The 20,514-nt window shown below is 47.6% G+C and overlaps 1 protein-coding gene across 4 annotated transcripts in view; it reads left to right on the plus strand.

The window, feature by feature from the left end:
- DAAM2 (dishevelled associated activator of morphogenesis 2) overlaps positions 1-20,514 on the plus strand; it is a 319,005-nt gene that overhangs the window by 225,548 nt on the left and 72,943 nt on the right. For all 4 annotated transcript variants that reach the window (XM_075339000.1, XM_075338999.1, XM_075338998.1 and 1 more), the window contains exons 8-14: positions 4,079-4,182; positions 8,384-8,450; positions 15,116-15,233; positions 15,393-15,531; positions 17,553-17,611; positions 17,833-18,017; positions 19,688-20,011. In XM_075339000.1, the coding sequence (XP_075195115.1) occupies positions 4,079-4,182; positions 8,384-8,450; positions 15,116-15,233; positions 15,393-15,531; positions 17,553-17,611; positions 17,833-18,017; positions 19,688-20,011 (996 nt within the window). The remainder of the gene's footprint in view (positions 1-4,078; positions 4,183-8,383; positions 8,451-15,115; positions 15,234-15,392; positions 15,532-17,552; positions 17,612-17,832; positions 18,018-19,687; positions 20,012-20,514) is intronic.

Raw genomic sequence — 20,514 nt, forward strand, 5'->3', positions numbered from 1 at the left:
AGGTACTCCCAGTATAGGTACTCCCAGTATAGTTACTCCCAGTATAGGTACTCCCAGTATAGTTACTCCCAGTATAATTACTCCCAGTATAGGTACTCCCAGTATAGTTACTCCCAGTATAGCTACTCCCAGTATAGGTACTCCCAGTATAATTACTCCCAGTATAGCTACTCCCAGTATAGCTACTCCCAGTATAGTTACTCCCAGTATAGCTACTCCCAGTATAGGTACTCCCAGTATAATTACTCCCAGTATAGCTACTCCCAGTATAGTTACTCCCAGTATAATTACTCCCAGTATAGCTACTCCCAGTATAGCTACTCCCAGTATAGTTACTCCCAGTATAGGTACTCCCAGTATAGGTACTCCCAGTATAGTTACTCCCAGTATAGGTACTCCCAGTATAGCTACTCCCAGTATAGTTACTCCCAGTATAATTACTCCCAGTATAGGTACTCCCAGTATAGTTACTCCCAGTATAGCTACTCCCAGTATAGGTACTCCCAGTATAGGTACTCCCAGTATAGTTACTCCCAGTATAGGTACTCCCAGTATAGGTACTCCCAGTATAGGTACTCCCAGTATAGTTACTCCCAGTATAGCTACTCCCAGTATAGGTACTCCCAGTATAGTTACTCCCAGTATAGGTACTCCCAGTATAGTTACTCCCAGTATAGCTACTCCCAGTATAGTTACTCCCAGTATAGCTACTCCCAGTATAGTTACTCCCAGTATAGCTACTCCCAGTATAGTTACTTCCAGTATAATTACTCCCAGTATAGTTACTCCCAGTATAGTTACTCCCAGTATAGGTACTCCCAGTATAGCTACTCCCAGTATAGTTACTCCCAGTATAGCTACTCCCAGTATAGTTACACCCAGTATAGCTACTCCCAGTATAGTTACACCCAGTATAGCTACTCCCAGTATAGTTACTCCCAGTATAGCTACTCCCAGTACAGTTACTCCCAGTATAGCTACTCCCAGTATAATTACTCCCAGTATAGTTACTCCCAGTATAATTACTCCCAGTATAGCTACTCCCAGTATAGGTACTCCCAGTATAGTTACTCCCAGTATAATTACTCCCAGTATAGGTACTCCCAGTATAGGTACTCCCAGTATAGCTACTCCCAGTATAGCTACTCCCAGTATAATTACTCCCAGTATAGTTACTCCCAGTATAGTTACTCCCAGTATAGCTACTCCCAGTATAGGTACTCCCAGTATAGTTACTCCCAGTATAGCTACTCCCAGTATAGTTACTCCCAGTATAGCTACTCCCAGTATAGTTACTCCCAGTATAGCTACTCCCAGTATAGTTACTTCCAGTATAATTACTCCCAGTATAGCTACTCCCAGTATAGTTACTCCCAGTATAGTTACTCCCAGTATAGCTACTCCCAGTATAGTTACACCCAGTATAGCTACTCCCAGTATAGTTACACCCAGTATAGCTACTCCCAGTATAATTACTCCCAGTATAGCTACTCCCAGTATAGCTACTCCCAGTACAGTTACTCCCAGTATAGCTACTCCCAGTATAATTACTCCCAGTATAGTTACTCCCAGTATAATTACTCCCAGTATAGCTACTCCCAGTATAGGTACTCCCAGTATAGTTACTCCCAGTATAATTACTCCCAGTATAGGTACTCCCAGTATAGGTACTCCCAGTATAGCTACTTCCAGTATAGTTACTCCCAGTATAGCTACTCCCAGTATAGTTACTCCCAGTATAATTACTCCCAGTATAATTACTCCCAGTATAGCTACACCCAGTATAGTTACTCTCAGTATAGGTACTCCCAGTATAGCTACACCCAGTATAGTTACTCCCAGTATAGGTACTCCCAGTATAGTTACTCCCAGTATAGCTACTCCCAGTATAGTTACTCCCAGTATAATTACTCCCAGTATAGCTACACCCAGTATAGCTACACCCAGTATAGTTACTCCCAGTATAGGTACTCCCAGTATAGGTACTCCCAGTATAGGTACTCCCAGTATAGGTACTCCCAGTATAATTACTCCCAGTATAGTTACTCCCAGTATAGCTACACCCAGTATAATTACTCCCAGTATAGCTACTCTCAGTATAATTACTCCCAGTATAGCTACTCCCCGTATAATTACTCCCAGTATAATTACTCCCAGTAGAGTTTCTCCCAGTATAGCTACACCCAGTATAGCTACACCCAGTATAGTTACTCCCAGTATAGCTACTCCCAGTATAGCTACTCCCCGTATAATTACTCCCAGTATAATTACTCCCAGTATAGCTACTCCCAGTATAATTACTTCCAGTATAGTTATTCCCCGTATAATTACTCCCAGTATAATTACTCCCAGTATAGTTACTCCCAGTATAGCTACACCTAGTATAGTTACTCCCAGTATAATTACTCCCAGTATAGGTACTCCCAGTATAATTACTCCCAGTATAGGTACTCCCAGTATAGGTACTCCCAGTATAGTTACTCCCAGTATAATTACTCCCAGTATAGGTACTCCCAGTATAGGTACTCCCAGTATAGCTACTTCCAGTATAGTTACTCCCAGTATAGCTACTCCCAGTATAGCTACTCCCAGTATAGTTACTTCCAGTATAGTTACTCCCAGTATAGCTACTTCCAGTATAGTTACTTCCAGTATAATTACTCCCAGTATAGTTACTCCCAGTATAGCTACTCCCAGTATAGCTACTCCCAGTATAGTTACACACAGTATAGTTACTCCCAGTATAGCTACTCCCAGTATAGTTACTCCCAGTATAGTTACTCCTAGTATAGCTACTCCCAGTATAGTTACACCCAGTATAGCTACTCCCAGTATAGCTACTCCCAGTATAGCTACTCCCAGTATAATTACTCCCAGTATAGGTACTCCCAGTATAGCTACTCCCAGTATAGCTACTCCCAGTATAGTTACTCCCAGTATAGCTACTCCCAGTATAGGTACTCCCAGTATAGGTACTCCCAGTATAGGTACTCCCAGTATAGCTACTCCCAGTATAGTTACTCCCAGTATAGCTACTCCCAGTATAGTTACTCCCAGTATAGTTACTCCCAGTATAGTTACTTCCAGTATAATTACTCCCAGTATAGTTATTCCCAGTATAGCTACTCCCAGTATAGCTACTCCCAGTATAGTTACTCCTAGTATAGCTACTCCCAGTATAGCTACACCCAGTATAGTTACTCCCAGTATAGCTACTCCCAGTATAGTTACTCCCAGTATAGTTACTCCCAGTCTAGCTACTCCCAGTCTACTACTCCCAGTCTAGCTACTCCCAGTCTAGCTCCATCCAGTATAGGTACTCCCAGTATAGCTACTCCCAGTATAGCTACTCCCAGTATAGGTACTCCCAGTATAGGTACTCCCAGTATAGGTACACCCAGTATAGGTACTCCCAGTATAGTTACTCCCAGTATAGTTACTCCCAGTATAGCTACTCCCAGTATAGCTACTCCCAGTATAGTTACACCTAGTATAGCTAATCCCAGTATAGTTACTCCCAGTATAGCTACTCCCAGTATAGCTACTCCCAGTATAGCTACTCCCAGTATAGTTACACCTAGTATAGCTACTCCCAGTATTGGTACACCCAGTATAGCTACTCCCAGTATAGTTACACCCAGTATAGCTACTCCCAGTATAGCTACTCCCAGTATAATAACTCCCAGTATAGCTACTCCCAGTATAGTTACTCCCAGTATAGCTACTCCCAGTATTGGTACACCCAGTATAGCTACTCCCAGTATTGGTACACCCAGTATAGTCACCTATGATGAAGAAGAGCTGGAGCCAATCCTGGGTCCACCACACTGGGTAGATGACTGTGAGCTCCACAGCTGTGGTTGTCAGGGCATGCTGGAGTTGTAGTTTTACAGCAGCTGGAGAGGTCCATAGCAGTGCTATAGATAGTATAGATCCTGTATATCCGCAGCCATATCTCACGCTGTGTGCCAGCAGGACGTGTTGGCAGGAATGGGATTTAGAGGAGATTGTCGGTGGCTTGTTCTATTTTATCTTCTTTTTCTGATAGATTTACTTTTCTCCCTTTTTCTTTTGGCAGGATAATCTAGAATTTCGGTTGCACCTTAGATACGAGTTTCTAATGTTGGGGATCCAGCCGGTTATTGATAAACTGAGACAACATGAAAACGCCACCCTGGACAGGTACATGGAGCCCGGAAAGCTCGTCTTCATTCCCCTTCATTACTCTTTATCCTTTATCATTTTCCTTCCTTCTTTCTTTGCATCTGCCTACCTTCCTTCCTTCCTTTCCTCCCTTCCTTCCTTTCCTCTCTTCCTTCCTTCCTTCCTTCCTTCCCTCTCTTCCTTCTCTCTTGCTTCCCTCTCCTCCTTCCCTCTCCTCCTTCCCTCTCCTCCTTCCCTCTCCTCCTTCCCTCTCCTCCTTCCCTCTCTCCCTTCCCTCCCTCCCTTCCTTCCTTCCTTCCTTCCTTCCCTCTCTTCCTTCTCTCTTGCTTCCCTCTCCTCCTTCCCTCTCCTCCTTCCCTCTCTCCTTTCCCTCCCTCCCTTCCTTCCTTCCTTCCCTCTCTTCCTTCTTTCCTTCCTTCCTTTCTTACTTTTGTCTCTTCTTTCCTTCCTTCCTTCCTTCCCTCCCCTCCCTTCCTTCCTTCCTTCCCTCTCTTCCTTTCCTCTCTTCCTTCCTTTCCTCTCTTCCTTCCTTCCCTCTCTTCCTTCCTTCCTTCCTCTCTTCCTTCTTTCCTTCCCTCTCATCCTTCCTTCCGTCCCTCTTTTCCTTCCCTCCTCCTTCCCTCTCTTCTTTCCCTCTCTTCTTTCCCTTTCTTCCTTTTCTCCTTCGCTCTCTTCTTTCCCCTTCCCTCTCTTCCTTCCCCTTCCTTTCCTTTCCTCTTTCCCCTGTATTTTTCCCCTTCCTTTATTCTATGCATCTTCCTTCCTTCCCTCTCTTCCTTCCCTCTCTTCCTTTCTTCCTTCCTTCCCTCCCTCCCTCCCTTCCCTCTTTTCCTTCCTTCCTTCCCTCTTTTCCTTCCTTCCTTCCTTCCTTCTCTTCCTTCCTTCCCTCCTTCCTTCCCTCTCTTCCTTCCGTCCCTCTCTTTCTTCCTTCCTTCCCTTTCTTCCTTCCTTCCCTCTCTTCCTTCCTTCCCTCTCTTCCTTCTTTCCTACCTTCTCTCTCTTCCTTCCCTCTCTTCCTTCCTTCCCTTTCCTTCCTTCCCTTTCCTTCCTTTCCTTTCCTTCCTTCCCTTTCCTTCCTTTCCTTTCCTTCCTTCCCTTTCCTTCCTTCCCTCTCTTTCCTCTTTCCCCTTTATTCTCTTTTTTCCCTTCCTTCTTTCCTTCCTTCCTTCCGTCCCTCTCTTCCTTCCCTCCCTGTCTTCCTTCCTTCCCTTCCTTCCTTCCCTCTCTTCCTTCCCTCTCTTCCTTCCCTCTCTTCCTTCCTTCCCTTCCCTCTTTACCTGTATTCTATTTTTTCCCTTCCTTCTTTCCTTCCTTCCTTCCATCTCTTCCTTCCTTCCATCTCTTCCTTCCTTCTCTTCCTTCCTTCCCTTCCTTCCTTCCCTCTCTTCCTTCCTTCTCTTCCTTCCCTCTCTTCCCTCTCTTCCTTCCCTCTCTTGCTCCCGTCCCTCTCTTCCTCCGGTCCCTCTCTTCCTCCCGTCCCTCTCTTCCCTCTCTTCCTTCCCTTCCCTCCCTGTCTTCCTTCCTTCCCTGTCTTCCGTCCCTCTCTTCCTTCCCTCCCTGTCTTCCTTCCCTCTCTTCCTCCCGTCTCTCTCTTCCTCCCGTCCCTCTCTTCCTTCTCTTCCTTCCCTTCCCTTCCCTCCCTGTCTTCCGTCCCTCTCTTCCTTCCCTCCCTGTCTTCCATCCCTCTCTTCCTTCCCTCCCTGTCTTCCATCCCTCTCTTCCTTCCCTCCCTGTCCTTCCTTCCCTCTCTTCCTTCCGTCTCTCTCTTCTTTCCGTTCCTCTCTTCCTTCCGTCCCTCTCTTCCTCCCGTCTCTCTCTTCCTCCCGTCCCTCTCTTCCTTCTCTTCCTTCCCTTCCCTTCCCTCCCTGTCTCCTTCCCTCCCTGTCTTCCTTCCCTCCCTGTCTTCCTTCCCTCTCTTCCTTCCTTCCCTCTCTTCCTTCCTTCCCTCTCTTCCTTCCGTCCCTCTCTTCCTTCCGTCCCTCTCTTCCTTCCGTCCCTCTCTTCCTTCCGTCCCTCTCTTCCTTCTCTTCCTTCCCTTCCCTCCCTGTCTTCCCTCCCTGTCTTCCTTCCCTCCCTGTCTTCCTTCCCTCTCTTCCTTCCGTCCCTCTCTTCTTTCCGTCCCTCTCTTCCTCCCGTCCCTCTCTTCCTCCCATCCCTCTCTTCCTCCCGTCCCTCTCTTCCTCCCGTCCCTCTCTTCCTCCCGTCCCTCTCTTCCTCCCGTCCCTCTCTTCCTCCCGTCCCTCTCTTCCTCCCGTCCCTCTCTTCCTCCCGTCTCTCTCTTCCTCCCGTCCCTCTCTTCCTTCTCTTCCTTCCCTTCCCTTCCCTCCCTGTCTTCCTTCCCTCTCTTCCTTCCCTCTCTTCCTTCCGTCCCTCTCTTCCTTCCGTCCCTCTCTTCCTTCCGTCCCTCTCTTCCTTCCGTCCCTCTCTTCCTTCCGTCCCTCTCTTCCTTCCGTCCCTCTCTTCCTTCCGTCCCTCTCTTCCTTCCGTCCCTCTCTTCCTTCCGTCCCTCTCTTCCTTCCGTCCCTCTCTTCCTTCCTTCCCTCCCTGTCTTCCTTTCCTCTCTTCCTCCCGTCCCTCTCTTCTTTCCGTCCCTCTCTTCCTCCCGTCCCTCTCTTCCTCCCGTCCCTCTCTTCCTCCCGTCCCTCTCTTCCTTCTCTTCCTTCCCTTCCCTTCCCTCCCTGTCTTCCTTCCCTCACTTCCTTCCGTCCCTCTCTTCTTTCCGTCCCTCTCTTCCTTCCGTCCCTCTCTTCCTTCCGTCCCTCTCTTCCTTCCGTCCCTCTCTTCCTTCCGTCCCTCTCTTCCTTCCGTCCCTCTCTTCCTTCCGTCCCTCTCTTCCTTCCTTCCCTCTCTTCCTTCCGTCCCTCCCTGTCTTCCTTCCCTCTCTTCCTTCCTTCCCTCTCTTCCTTCCGTCCCTCTCTTCCTTCCGTCCCTCTCTTCCTTCCGTCCCTCTCTTCCTTCCGTCCCTCCCTGTCTTCCTTCCCTCTCTTCCTTCCTTCCCTCTCTTCCTTCCTTCCCTCTCTTCCTTCCGTCCCTCTCTTCCTTCCGTCCCTCTCTTCCTTCCGTCCCTCTCTTCCTTCCGTCCCTCTCTTCCTTCCGTCCCTCTCTTCCTTCCGTCCCTCTCTTCCTTCCGTCCCTCTCTTCCTTCCTTCCCTCTCTTCCTTCCGTCCCTCCCTGTCTTCCTTCCCTCTCTTCCTTCCGTCCCTCTCTTCCTTCCGTCCCTCTCTTCCTTCCGTCCCTGTCTTCCTTCCTTCCCTCTCTTCCTTCCTTCCCTCCCTGTCTTCCTTCCCTCCCTGTCTTCCTTCCCTCTCTTCCTTCCCTCTCTTCCTTCCGTCCCTCTCTTCCTTCCTTCCCTCTCTTCCTCCCGTCCCTCTCTTCCTTCTCTTCCTTCCCTTCCCTTCCCTCCCTGTCTTCCTTCCCTCCCTGTCTTCCTTCCCTCTCTTACTTCCTTCCCTCTCTTCCTTCCGTCCCTCTCTTCCTTCCGTCCTCTCTTCCTTCCGTCCCTCTCTTCCTTCCTTCCCTCTCTTCCTTCCGTCCCTCTCTTCCTTCCTTCCGTCCCTCTCTTCCTTCCGTCCCTCTCTTCTTTCCGTCCCTCTCTTCCTTCCGTCCCTCTCTTCCTTCCGTCCCTCTCTTCCTTCCGTCCCTCTCTTCTTTCCGTCCCTCTCTTCTTTCCGTCCCTCTCTTCCTTCCGTCCCTCTCTTCCTTCCTTCCTTCTCTTCCCTCTCTTCCTTCCTTCCCTCTCTTCCTTCCTTCCCTCTCTTCCTTCCTTCCCTCTCTTCCTTCCGTCCCTCTCTTCCTTCCGTCCCTCTCTTCTTTCCGTCCCTCTCTTCCTTCCGTCCCTCTCTTCCTTCCGTCCCTCTCTTCTTTCCGTCCCTCTCTTCTTTCCGTCCCTCTCTTCCTTCCGTCCCTCTCTTCCTTCCGTCCCTCTCTTCTTTCCGTCCCTCTCTTCCTTCCGTCCCTCTCTTCCTTCCGTCCCTCTCTTCTTTCCGTCCCTCTCTTCTTTCCGTCCCTCTCTTCCTTCCGTCCCTCTCTTCCTTCCTTCCCTTCCCTCTTTACCTGTATTCTCTTTTTTCCCTTCCTTCTTTCTTTGTATCTTCCTTCCTTCCTTATTCCACTTTCTCTCCTCTTTTTCTACGTTTAAGCACTGGTTAGTCCCATTGATGTTGCGGTGCCATGCATACAATGTGTGGTTGGATTAACCCCTTCTTGCCTCTTGTTGCAGGCACCTGGACTTCTTTGAGATGGTGAGGAACGAGGATGAGGTGGAGCTGGCCAAGAGGTTTGACACTGTGAGTGCCCGGATCATCCCTCCCATCCTCCGCCCGAGGCTTCTGTGGATAGTTATGGAATAAGTTATTGATTGATGGATACATAGAGGATAGATGATGATTCCCCTCGTTGTGACGTCGTCTGTTCCTTGCCTCGTTCCGTCACCGTTTCCTCCTCTTCTGACCCCGGTTTCTCGTACGGCGCGGCTCTATCGGCTTCATTAGACGTCGCCTGTTCTACATTAAGCAGGAATGTAATGAATTAACGACGTCTGCTGAAAATAATTAGGATTAATACGTCCCATGTTTCCACTTATCGTTATTTCAGCTTCTCCAGTAATTCATTTATTTGCCTATAGACAAGTGCAGCGGCTGCAGCCCGGACCCGTGTGGCCTCACAGACCGCTGGCCGATCACACGGGGGCCTGTATAACTCCATAGCCGGACCGCCTGCATGCCGAGGGTCTGTTACAGCGGTGTCAGTCTGCACAATGGTGTGTGGTATCCAGACTGACACATTGTAGCAAACTCCCAGACTGACGCAGCTGCTGCAGATGTGTTCAGCTCACAGAGCGTTGTATACACTGATACATTGTAACAATCCAGCAGTAAGATCTGTGCAGCTGCTGCGGATGTGTTCAGCTCACAGAGCGTTGTACACACTGATACATTGTAACAAACCAGCAGAGAGATCTGTGCAGCTGCTGCGGATGTGTTCAGCTCACAGAGCGTTGTACAGACTGATACATTGTAACAAAACAGCAGAGAGATCTGTGCAGCTGCTGCGGATGTGTTCAGCTCACAGAGCGTTGTACACACTGATACATTGTAACAAACCAGCAGTAAGATCTGTGCAGCTGCTGCGGATGTGTTCAGCTCACAGAGCGTTGTATACACTGATACATTGTAACAAACCAGCAGTAAGATCTGTGCAGCTGCTGCGGATGTTTTTAGCTCACAGAGCGTTGTACAGACTGATACATTGTAACAAAACAGCAGAGAGATCTGTGCAGCTGCTGCGGATGTGTTCAGCTCACAGAGCATTGTGCACACTGATACATTGTAACAAACCAGCAGTAAGATCTGTGCAGCTGCTGCGGATGTGTTCAGCTCACAGAGCATTGTACACACTGATACATTGTAACAAACCAGTAGTAAGATCTGTGCAGCTGCTGCGGATGTGTTCAGCTCACAGAGCGTTGTACACACTGATACATTGTAACAAACCAGTAGTAAGATCTGTGCAGCTGCTGCGGATGTGTTCAGCTCACAGAGCGTTGTACACACTGATACATTGTAACAAACCAGCAGTAAGATCTGTGCAGCTGCTGCGGATGTGTTCAGCTCACAGAGCGTTGTACACACTGATACATTGTAACAAACCAGTAATAAGATCTGTGCAGCTGCTGCGGATGTGTTCAGCTCACAGAGCGTTGTACACACTGATACATTGTAGCAAACCAGCAGTAAGATCTGTGCAGCTGCTGCGGATGTGTTCAGCTCACAGAGCGTTGTACACACTGATACATTGTAACAAACCAGCAGAGAGATGTGTGCAGCTGCTGCGGATGTGTTCAGCTCACAGAGCATTGTACACACTGATACATTGTAAGAAACCAGCAGTAAGATCTGTGCAGCTGCTGCGGATGTGTTCAGCTCACAGAGCGTTGTACACACTGATACATTGTAAGAAACCAGCAGTAAGATCTGTGCAGCTGCTGTGGATGTGTTCAGCTCACAGAGCGTTGTACACACTGATACATTGTAACAATCCAGCAGTAAGGTCTGTGCAGCTGCTGCAGATGTGTTCAGCTCACAGAGCGTTGTACACACTGATACATTGTAAGAAACCAGCAGTAAGATCTGTGCAGCTGCTGTGGATGTGTTCAGCTCACAGAGCGTTGTACACATTGATACATTGTAACAATCCAGCAGTAAGGTCTGTGCAGCTGCTGCAGATGTGTTCAGCTCACAGAGCGTTGTACACACTGATACATTGTAACAAACCAGCAGTAAGATCTGTGCAGCTGCTGCGGATGTGTTCAGCTCACAGAGCGTTGTACACACTGATACATTGTAACAATCCAGCAGTAAGATCTGTGCAGCTGCTGCGGATGTGTTCAGCTCACAGAGCGTTGTACACACTGATACATTGTAACAAACCAGCAGTAAGATCTGTGCAGCTGCTGCAGATGTGTTCAGCTCACAGAGCGTTGTACACACTGATACATTGTAAGAAACCAGCAGTAAGATCTGTGCAGCTGCTGCGGATGTGTTCAGCTCACAGAGCATTGTACACACTGATACATTGTAACAAACCAGCAGTAAGATCTGTGCAGCTGCTGCGGATGTGTTCAGCTCACAGAGCGTTGTACACACTGATACATTGTAACAATCCAGCAGTAAGATCTGTGCAGCTGCTGCAGATATGTTCAGCTCACAGAGCGTTGTACACACTGATACAATGTAACAAACCAGCAGTAAGATCTGTGCAGCTGCTGCGGATGTGTTCAGCTCACAGAGCGTTGTACACACTGATACATTGTAACAATCCAGCAGTAAGATCTGTGCAGCTGCTGCGGATGTGTTCAGCTCACAGAGCGTTGTACACACTGATACATTGTAACAAACCAGCAGTAAGATCTGTGCAGCTGCTGCAGATGTGTTCAGCTCACAGAGCGTTGTACACACTGATACATTGTAACAATCCAGCAGTAAGATCTGTGCAGCTGCTGCGGATGTGTTCAGCTCACAGAGCGTTGTACACACTGATACATTGTAACAAACCAGCAGTAAGATCTGTGCAGCTGCTGCGGATGTGTTCAGCTCACAGAGCGTTGTACACACTGATACATTGTAACAAACCAGCAGTAAGATCTGTGCAGCTGCTGCGGATGTGTTCAGCTCACAGAGCGTTGTACACACTGATACATTGTAACAATCCAGCAGTAAGATCTGTGCAGCTGCTGCAGATATGTTCAGCTCACAGAGCGTTGTACACACTGATACATTGTAACAATCCAGCAGTAAGATCTGTGCAGTTGCTGCGGATGTGTTCAGCTCACAGAGCGTTGTACACACTGATACATTGTAACAAACCAGCAGTAAGATCTGTGCAGCTGCTGCGGATGTGTTCAGCTCACAGAGCGTTGTACACACTGATACATTGTAACAAACCAGCAGTAAGATCTGTGCAGCTGCTGCAGATGTGTTCAGCTCACAGAGCATTGTACACACTGATACATTGTAACAATCCAGCAGTAAGATCTGTGCAGCTGCTGCGGATGTGTTCAGCTCACAGAGCGTTGTACACACTGATACATTGTAACAAACCAGCAGTAAGATCTGTGCAGCTGCTGCAGATGTGTTCAGCTCACAGAGCATTGTACACACTGATACATTGTAACAATCCAGCAGTAAGATCTGTGCAGCTGCTGCGGATGTGTTCAGCTCACAGAGCGTTGTACACACTGATACATTGTAACAATCCAGCAGTAAGATCTGTGCAGCTGCTGCGGATGTGTTCAGCTCACAGAGCGTTGTATACACTGATACAATGTAACAAACCAGCAGTAAGATCTGTGCAGCTGCTGCGGATGTGTTCAGCTCACAGAGCGTTGTACACACTGATACATTGTATCCATTTGTGTGATATTGTGTTTTTATATGTACGGTCCTGTGGACAGCCCGGTCTCCTGGTCTGGAGCACATTTTACCGCTCGCTCCGGCTCCTGCCGTCAATATTTCCCGTCAGCTGTGATGTCATAGCAGGTCATGATGAGGTCATCGCTGGCGGCAGTACTCGGCCCCCGGTTATATTGACTTGTGTAATTGAAGTCATGCTTGCGGTTGCGGGGCGTGCACCCTGGTTCTGTGCGGTGAGCGCTGGCGCGCTGCGGAGGCTACGTGTCTGTGGGATATTATTGATATTTTTGGAGTCACTTTTTGTAACAAGGAGTAATTGAATTATTCTGCCATTCCTGGGGGTTTCTGCCAAAAGTTTTAAAGGAAGATTCTGCTTTATTCTTGTAACTTTTTGCGATCTTCAGGTTTACGGGAATTGTGGAGCTGATTTTCCAGGTTGCACTGCATTGTGGGAAGTCCGGTCACATGACTGCGCATTAGACGAGTGTATCCTCTGGATGTGGCGGGGGTGGACGACGTTACATACAGATGTATAATCATTACATGGCGGATTTATTGCTGCTCGGTCTTGGCACTGTATGAATACCGCCCTATTTATCAAGTGTAATGAGCCGCGTGGTGTCATGTGAGCAGTCGCTACATCTGTATCTCAAACGCAGCAACATACATTAACAAACTGACACTTTGTAGAGACGAGATCTCTGTAGAACACAAGAACAGGCAGAATTACAGTGACAGGTAACACATACAGTCATGGCCAAAAGTTTTGAGAATGCGACAAATATTAATTTTTACAAAGTCTACTGCTTCAGTTTTTCTAATGGCAATTTGCACATACTCCAGAATGTCATAAAGAGTGATCAGCTTAACAGCAATTACTTGCAAAGTCAATATTGGCTAAGAAAATGAACTTTAACCCCCAAAACACATTTCAACATCATTGCATTCCAGCCTTAAAAGGAGCAGCTAACATTGTTTTAGTGATTGTTCCAGTAACACAGGTGTGGGTGTTGATGAGGACAGGGCTGGCGATCAATCAGTCATGATTAAGTAAGTGACACCACTGGACACTTTAAAAGGAGGCTGGTGCTTGGTATCATTGTTTCTCTTCAGTTAACCATGGTTATCGCTAAAGAAACACGTGCAGCCATCATTGCTCTGCACAAAAATGGCCTAACAGGGAAGAGTATCGCAGCTACAAAGATTGCACCTCAGTCAACAATCTATCGCATCATCAAGAACTTCAAGGAGAGAGCTTCCATTGTTGCCAAAAAGGCTCCAGGGCGCCCAAGAAGGACCAGCAAACGCCAGGACCGTATCTTAAAACAGTTTCAGCTGCGGGATGGGACTACCAGCAGTGGCGAGCTAGCGCAGCAATGGCAGCAGGCTGGTGTGAGGGCTTCTGCACGCACTGTGAGGCGGACACTGCTGGAGCAAGGCCTGGTATCAAGGAGGGCAGCAAAGAAGCCACTTCTCTCCAGAAAAAACATCAGGCACCGACTGATATTCTGCAGAAGGTGCAGGGAGTGGACTGCTGAGGACTGGGGGAAAGTCATTGTCTCAGAGGAATCCGCTTTTCGATAGTTTGGGACATCTGGAAAACAGCTTATTAGGAGGAGAAGAGGTGAGCGCTACCACCAGTCTTGTCTCATGCCAACTGTTAAGCATCCGGAAACCATTCATGTGTGGGGCTGCTTCTCAGCCAAGGGAATCGCACCACTCACAGTCTTGCCTAAAAACACCGCCATGAATAAAGAATGGGACCAGAATGTCCTCCAAGAGCAACTTCTCCCAACTGTCCAAGAGCAGGCGCCCAACAATGCCTTTTCCAGCATGATGGAGAACCTTGCCATAAAGCAAAGGGGATCACTAAATGGCTCATGGAACAAAACATAGAGATTTTGGGTCCATGGCCTGGAAACTCCCCAGATCTTAATCCCATTGAGAACTTCTGGGCAATCATCAAGAGACGGGTGGACAAACAAGAACCAACAAATTCTGGCAAAATGCAAGCATTGCTTATGCAAGAATGGACAGCCATCAGTCAGGATTTGCTCCAGAAGATGATTGAGAGCTGCCCGGGAGAATTGCAGAGGTCCTGAAGAAGAAGGGTCAACCCTGCAAATAATGACTTGCTGCATTAACTCATTCTGTCAATAGAACCTTCTGGTCTCATAATATGATTGCAATTATATTTCTGTATGTGATGTAAACATCAGACAAACACAATTAAACACCAGAGGGAACAGATCATGTGAAAATAGCATTTTGGTGTCATTCTCAAAACTTTTGGCCATGACTGTATGTATGGATAACAAAGAGGTCACAGCGCACCTCCTCTGCTGACTGCACTGATCAGAGCAGGTCCACAATACACAACACAAAAGGTCATCACAGCTCACCCCTCCCTCGCTGCTGCACAGATCAGAGCATGCCCACAATGCACAACATCATCATAGCTCACCTCTCCCTCCCCGCAGAACAGATCAGAGCATGCCCACAACACAAAAGATCATCACAGCTCGTCCCTCCCTCCCCGCTGCACACATCAGAGCATGCCCACAATGCACAAAATCATCACAGCTCACCTCTCCCTCCCCGCTGCACAGATCAGAGCATGCCTACAATACACAACACAAAAGAGCATCACAGCTCACCTCTCCCTCCCTACTGCACAGATCAGAGCATGCCCACAACTCACTCCCATAGAAGATAATAGGTCATGTCACAATTCACCTCCTCCCCTACCGCTACCTGCACCATGACCTCTGCACAGCTTCCTATAGAAGAATATACATAATGATTCGGTCCCTTCCCTGTTTCTTAACCCTTTGGTGCACATTGGGTGGGCGTGGCCTGTGCATTGTTTATTATTAACCCTTTGGTGCACGTTGGGTGGGCGTGGCCTGTGCATTGTTTATTATTAACCCTTTGGTGCATGTTGGGTGGGCGTGGCCTGTGCACTGCTTTGCTGTTGGATCTTGTGATCTGGCGGTCACGGTCAGATCCGCTGTGTTACTCGCGTCTCGCTCTCTCCGCAGGATCACATTGACACGAAGAGTGCGACAGACATGTTTGAGCTGATAAAGAAGCGTCTGAAGCACACGGACGGATACCCCTACCTGTTATCCATCCTCCAGCACTGTCTGCAGATGCCGTGTGAGTCTGGAGCCGTCACTGCCCCATTATAAAGACGCCTCCTCACTGTGCTGCCTTTTTATTGGCTGCCGGTCACAGCTACTGAGGAGCGTCTCTTCCCAGGACTCAGGACTTTATATCTTTGGGGGTTTTTTTATAAGATTTTCTGCTTCTTCTCAGATAAACGTAATGGCAGCAACCTGCAGCAATGGCAGCTCCTGGACCGGATCCTGCAGCAGATCGTTCTCCAGGATGAGAAGGGAGAAGATCCCGATGTGGCCGCGCTGGAGAACTTCAATGTCCGGAACATCATTAAGATGTAGGTGATCCCAGAACAGCACCAGGCTGACGCGTAGGACAGCTTTAACAGCATACAAACTATGAGATTTCTGGAGCTCCACCAGCCAACGCAGAATGTGCGGATATTCCATTCTATAGAGGTTCTAGAGCTTTAAAGTTCTATTAAAGTTCTAGAGTTCATCAGTTTTATAGAGGTTTCAAAGCTGATCAATTCTATAGAGTTTTCTACAGTTCATAAGTTCTAGATTTCATATAGTTTAGGAAGATTCTAGACCTGTTCAGATCTGTAGGGGTTCTAGATTTCATAAATGCTATGAAGATTGTAGAACGGATCAGTTCTGTAGGCGTTATAGATTTCGTAAATTCTATGGAGATTCTAGATCTGATCAGTTCTGTAGGGGTTATAGATCTCATAAATTCTATGGAGATTCTAGAGCAGATTAGTTCTATAGAGGTTGTAGAGATTTTAAGTTCTTTAGAGATTCCATTGCTGACAAGTTCTGTAGAGGTTCTAGAGTTCATCAGTTCTATTAAAGTTCTAGAGTTCATTCGTTTTATAGAGGTTTCAGAGCTGATCAATTCTCTAGCGTTTTCTACAGTTCATAAGTTCTAGATTTCATATAGTTTAGGAAGATTCTAGACCTGTTCAGTTCTGAAGGTGTTCTAGATTTCAAGAATTCTATGGAGATTTTTAGACCTGTTCAGTTCTGTAGGGGTTCTAGTTTTAATAAATGCTGTGGAGAATCTAGATTCAATAAACTGTGTAGGGGGTTCTAGATTCCGCCAAAACATTTTTGAATAGAAATTCTAGATGTAATCAGCTCTGTAGGTGTTCTAGATTTCACAAACGCTAAGGAGATTCTAGATCTGATCAGTTCTGTAGATGTTTTAGATCTCATAAATTCTACAGGAATTCTAAATCTTGTCAGCTCTGCAGGGGTTCTAGATTTCACACACAAACAAAAAAAAACAAGCAAACAAAAAAAATAACTAAAATTAGACATTCTAGATCTGATCAACTCTGTAGAGGTTCTAGATTTCATAACTTCTAATGAGATTCTAGAGCTGATTAGTTCTGTAGAGGTTCTAGAGTTCATTGGATCTATAGATTATCTAGTGTTAATCAGTTTTATAGAGGTTCCAGAGCTGATCACTTCTATAGAGTTTCTAGAGCTCATCAGTTATAGATTTCATAAATTCTATGGAGATTCTAGAACTGATTAGTTCTATAGAGGTTCTAGAGTTCATTGGATCTAGAGATGATCTAGTATTAATCAGCTTTATAAAGATTTCAGAGCTGATCAGTTCTGCAAAGTTTCTAGAGCTCATCAGTTATAGATTTCATAAATTCTATAGAGATTCTAGAGTTCATCAGTTATTTAGCGGTTCATTAGTTCTATAGACGATTGAAAGTTCATTATCTCTGGAGCTCCTCAGTTTCTAAAGTTCTTGAGACAGCCCAAACAATGTTTCTAGATCTTATTGGTCCTACAGAGGTTCTAAATATTTTTTGGTTTTGCAGAGGTTCTGAGCTTCTCACTTCTGTTGAGATTCTTGAGAAATAAATATATAGAGCTTGTAGGGTTCCCGAGTTTTATAGAGATTCTGGGCCTCTTTTTGGTTTGGTACATGTTCAGTAGAAGGTTTTGTTTTTTTCTACAGTGGTTCTAGAGCTTCATTGGGATAACCCCCACCCCCCTCAAATCTATAGCTGTCTAGAGTTCTTCTGATCTGTAGAGGACCTAGTGTTCCTCGGTTCTTTAGAGGTTATGGGGAGTATTGCGTGTATAGAAGTTTTGGAGTTTCTGAAGTTTCTAGAAGTTATTGAACTCCTCACAATTACAGAGATTGTATTAACCCCCAGTTCTAGTGAAGTTCTGGAGCGCCTCAGATCTAGGAGGTTTGTAGAGCTCCTTATTTCCATAGAGGTTCTAGGTCTTGCTTACATTGAATATCTAGATCTTTGAGGTTGAGGACTTTGTCATTTCCGGATAATGGGAATTTCGGCCTCTTTTTCTTATTTTGTTCTTTTCCGTTCAGGTTAGTGAATGAGAATGAAGTGAAGCAATGGCGAGAGCAGGCGGAGAAGTTCCGGAAAGGTGCGTGTCTCCAGAGAAATGGTTCATTGCAGCCATCAGTGGATATAATTGTGATGTCTCTGAGCAGCTCTCAGTCCCCCCTCAGCTCACCACAGAGTCCTCACCCTACCTGGGGGGCACTTTTTAGCCCTGTTCATCCTGAACCTCCTGATTCATGAGTTGATCGCCAGCCATACCATGTGCAGACTGTGTATAATTCTGTCCTTACCATCACGTCCTAGAACATGTGGAACTCGCCTGCCGAATGGAGAAGAAAGAGCGGGAGTGTGATACCAAAACGCAGGAGAAGGAGGACATGATGAAGACCCTGAACAAGATGAAGGACAAGCTGCAGAAGGAGTCGCTGGAGCTGCGCCTGGCCCGAGACCAGATGACGGAGCTGGTGTCTCAGCTGAACGAGCACTCGGTAAGGAAATGCACAAACTGGGAAAGCTCCAGATATACCCAGAGCTGCGCTCACAATGCAGGTGTCCTACACCCCGGTCACAAACTGGGAAAGCTCCAGTTACATCCAGAGCTGCACTCAGAATGCAGGTGTCCTACACCCCGGTCACAAACTGGGAAAGCTGCAGATACATCCAGAGCTGCACTCACAATGCAGGTGTCCTACACACTGGTCACAAACTGGGAAAACTCCAGATACATCCAGAGCTGTGCTCACAATGCAGGTATCCTACACCCCGGTCACAAACTGGGAAAACTCCAGATACATCCTGAGCTGCGCTCACAATGCAGGTGTCCTACACACCGGTCACAAACTGGGAAAACTCCAGATACATCCAGAGCTGCGCTCACAATGCAGGTGTCCTACACACCGGTCACAAACTGGGAAAACTCCAGATACATCCAGAGCTGTGCTCACAATGCAGGTATCCTACACCCCGGTCACAAACTGGGAAAGCTCTACATACATCCAGAGCTGCGCTCACAATGCAGGTGTCTTACACCCCGGTCACAAACTGGGAAAGCTGCAGATACATCCAGAGCTGCACTCACAATGCAGGTGTCCTACACCCTGGTCACAAACTGGGAAAGCTGCAGATACATCCAGAGCTGCACTCACAATGCAGGTGTCCTACACACCGGTCACAAACTGGGAAAACTCCAGATACATCCAGAGCTGCGCTCACAATGCAGGTGTCCTACACCCCGGTCACAAACTGGGAAAGCTGCAGATACATCCAGAGCTGCACTCACAATGCAGGTGTCCTACACACCGGTCACAAACTGGGAAAACTCCAGATACATCCTGAGCTGCGCTCCAATGCAGGTGTCCTACACACCGGTCACAAACTGGGAAAACTCCAGATACATCCAGAGCTGCGCTCACAATGCAGGTATCTTACACCCCGGTCACAAACTGGGAAAACTCTAGATGCATCCAGAGCTGCGCTCACAATGCAGGTGTCTTACACCCCGGTCACAAACTGGGAAAGCTGTAGTTACATCCAGAGCTGCGCTCACAATGCAGGTGTCTTACACCCCGGTCACAAACTGGGAAAGCTGCAGTTACATCCAGAGCTGCACTCACAATGCAGGTGTCCTACACACCGGTCACAAACTGGGAAAACTCCAGATACATCCTGAGCTGCGCTCCAATGCAGGTGTCCTACACACCGGTCACAAACTGGGAAAACTCCAGATACATCCAGAGCTGCGCTCACAATGCAGGTATCTTACACCCCGGTCACAAACTGGGAAAACTCTAGATACATCCAGAGCTGCGCTCACAATGCAGGTGTCTTACACCCCGGTCACAAACTGGGAAAGCTGTAGTTACATCCAGAGCTGCGCTCACAATGCAGGTGTCTTACACCCCGGTCACAAACTGGGAAATCTGCAGTTACATCCAGAGCTGCGCTCACAATGCAGGTCTCGTACATACTGGTCACCTCTCAAGCAGAACATGTTTTGGGGTCTCGTATCCATCGCCCCTGTCCAGCGCCTGTGCCGGTGATCCCGTAATGCCGTGCACACTCATGTATTGTATGCTGGAGGATGTGACTGGAGTGAGGATTTGTGTCATTGTGTTCTATGATTTATAGGTCATGACTTTTTCTGTTTTGTATCTTTCAGGCCGGTGGTCCTTTATCCTTCCCCCTTCCACCACCGCCACCGCCACCGCCGCCGGGCGGGCCCATGCCTCCTCCACCGCCTCTGCCAGAGAACCTGCCGCCTCCACCACCTCCTCTGCACTCCTTCTCCTGTTTTCCCCCAGCCCCTCCTCCTCCACCGCCCCCGGGAGGACCCCCGCCGCCCCCTGGAGCACCTCCATTCTTTGGTATGGGCATGCCGCCACCACCGCTTCACTCCTTCACCTACGGAACCAACTTGAAGAAGAAATCCATTCCCCAACCATCGCACCCACTGAAGTCTTTTAACTGGTCAAAACTGAATGAGGTACGAAGCCGCGAACCTGCTCCGTGCCACTATAGGCCAAAGAGCGGGGGGCACACTCAATGTCAGGCAGCAGCTGGTAAAGCAAACAAGATTCTAGGGTGTGTAAAAGTAGAGATTAAATCCTGTGATCCCAACGTATTGCTACCACTCTATAAATCACTTGTAAGGCCACATCTGGACTATGGGATCCAGTTTTTAGCTCCACTGTCCAATGACATCACTCCCACTGTCCAATGACATCACTCCCACTGTCCAATGACATCACTCCCACTGTCCAATGACATCACTCCCACTGTCACAAAGACATCACTCCCACTGTCTAATGACATCACTCCCACTGTCAAAATGACATCACTCCCACTGTCCAATGACATCACTCCCACTGTCAAAATGACATCACTCCCACTGTCCAATGACATCACTCCCACTGTCACAATGACATCACTCCCACTGTCTAATGACATCACTCCCACTGTCCAATGACATCACTCCCACTGTCCAGT

Source organism: Anomaloglossus baeobatrachus, chromosome 3 (assembly GCF_048569485.1).
Source record: "Anomaloglossus baeobatrachus isolate aAnoBae1 chromosome 3, aAnoBae1.hap1, whole genome shotgun sequence".
NCBI lineage: Eukaryota > Metazoa > Chordata > Amphibia > Anura > Aromobatidae > Anomaloglossus > Anomaloglossus baeobatrachus.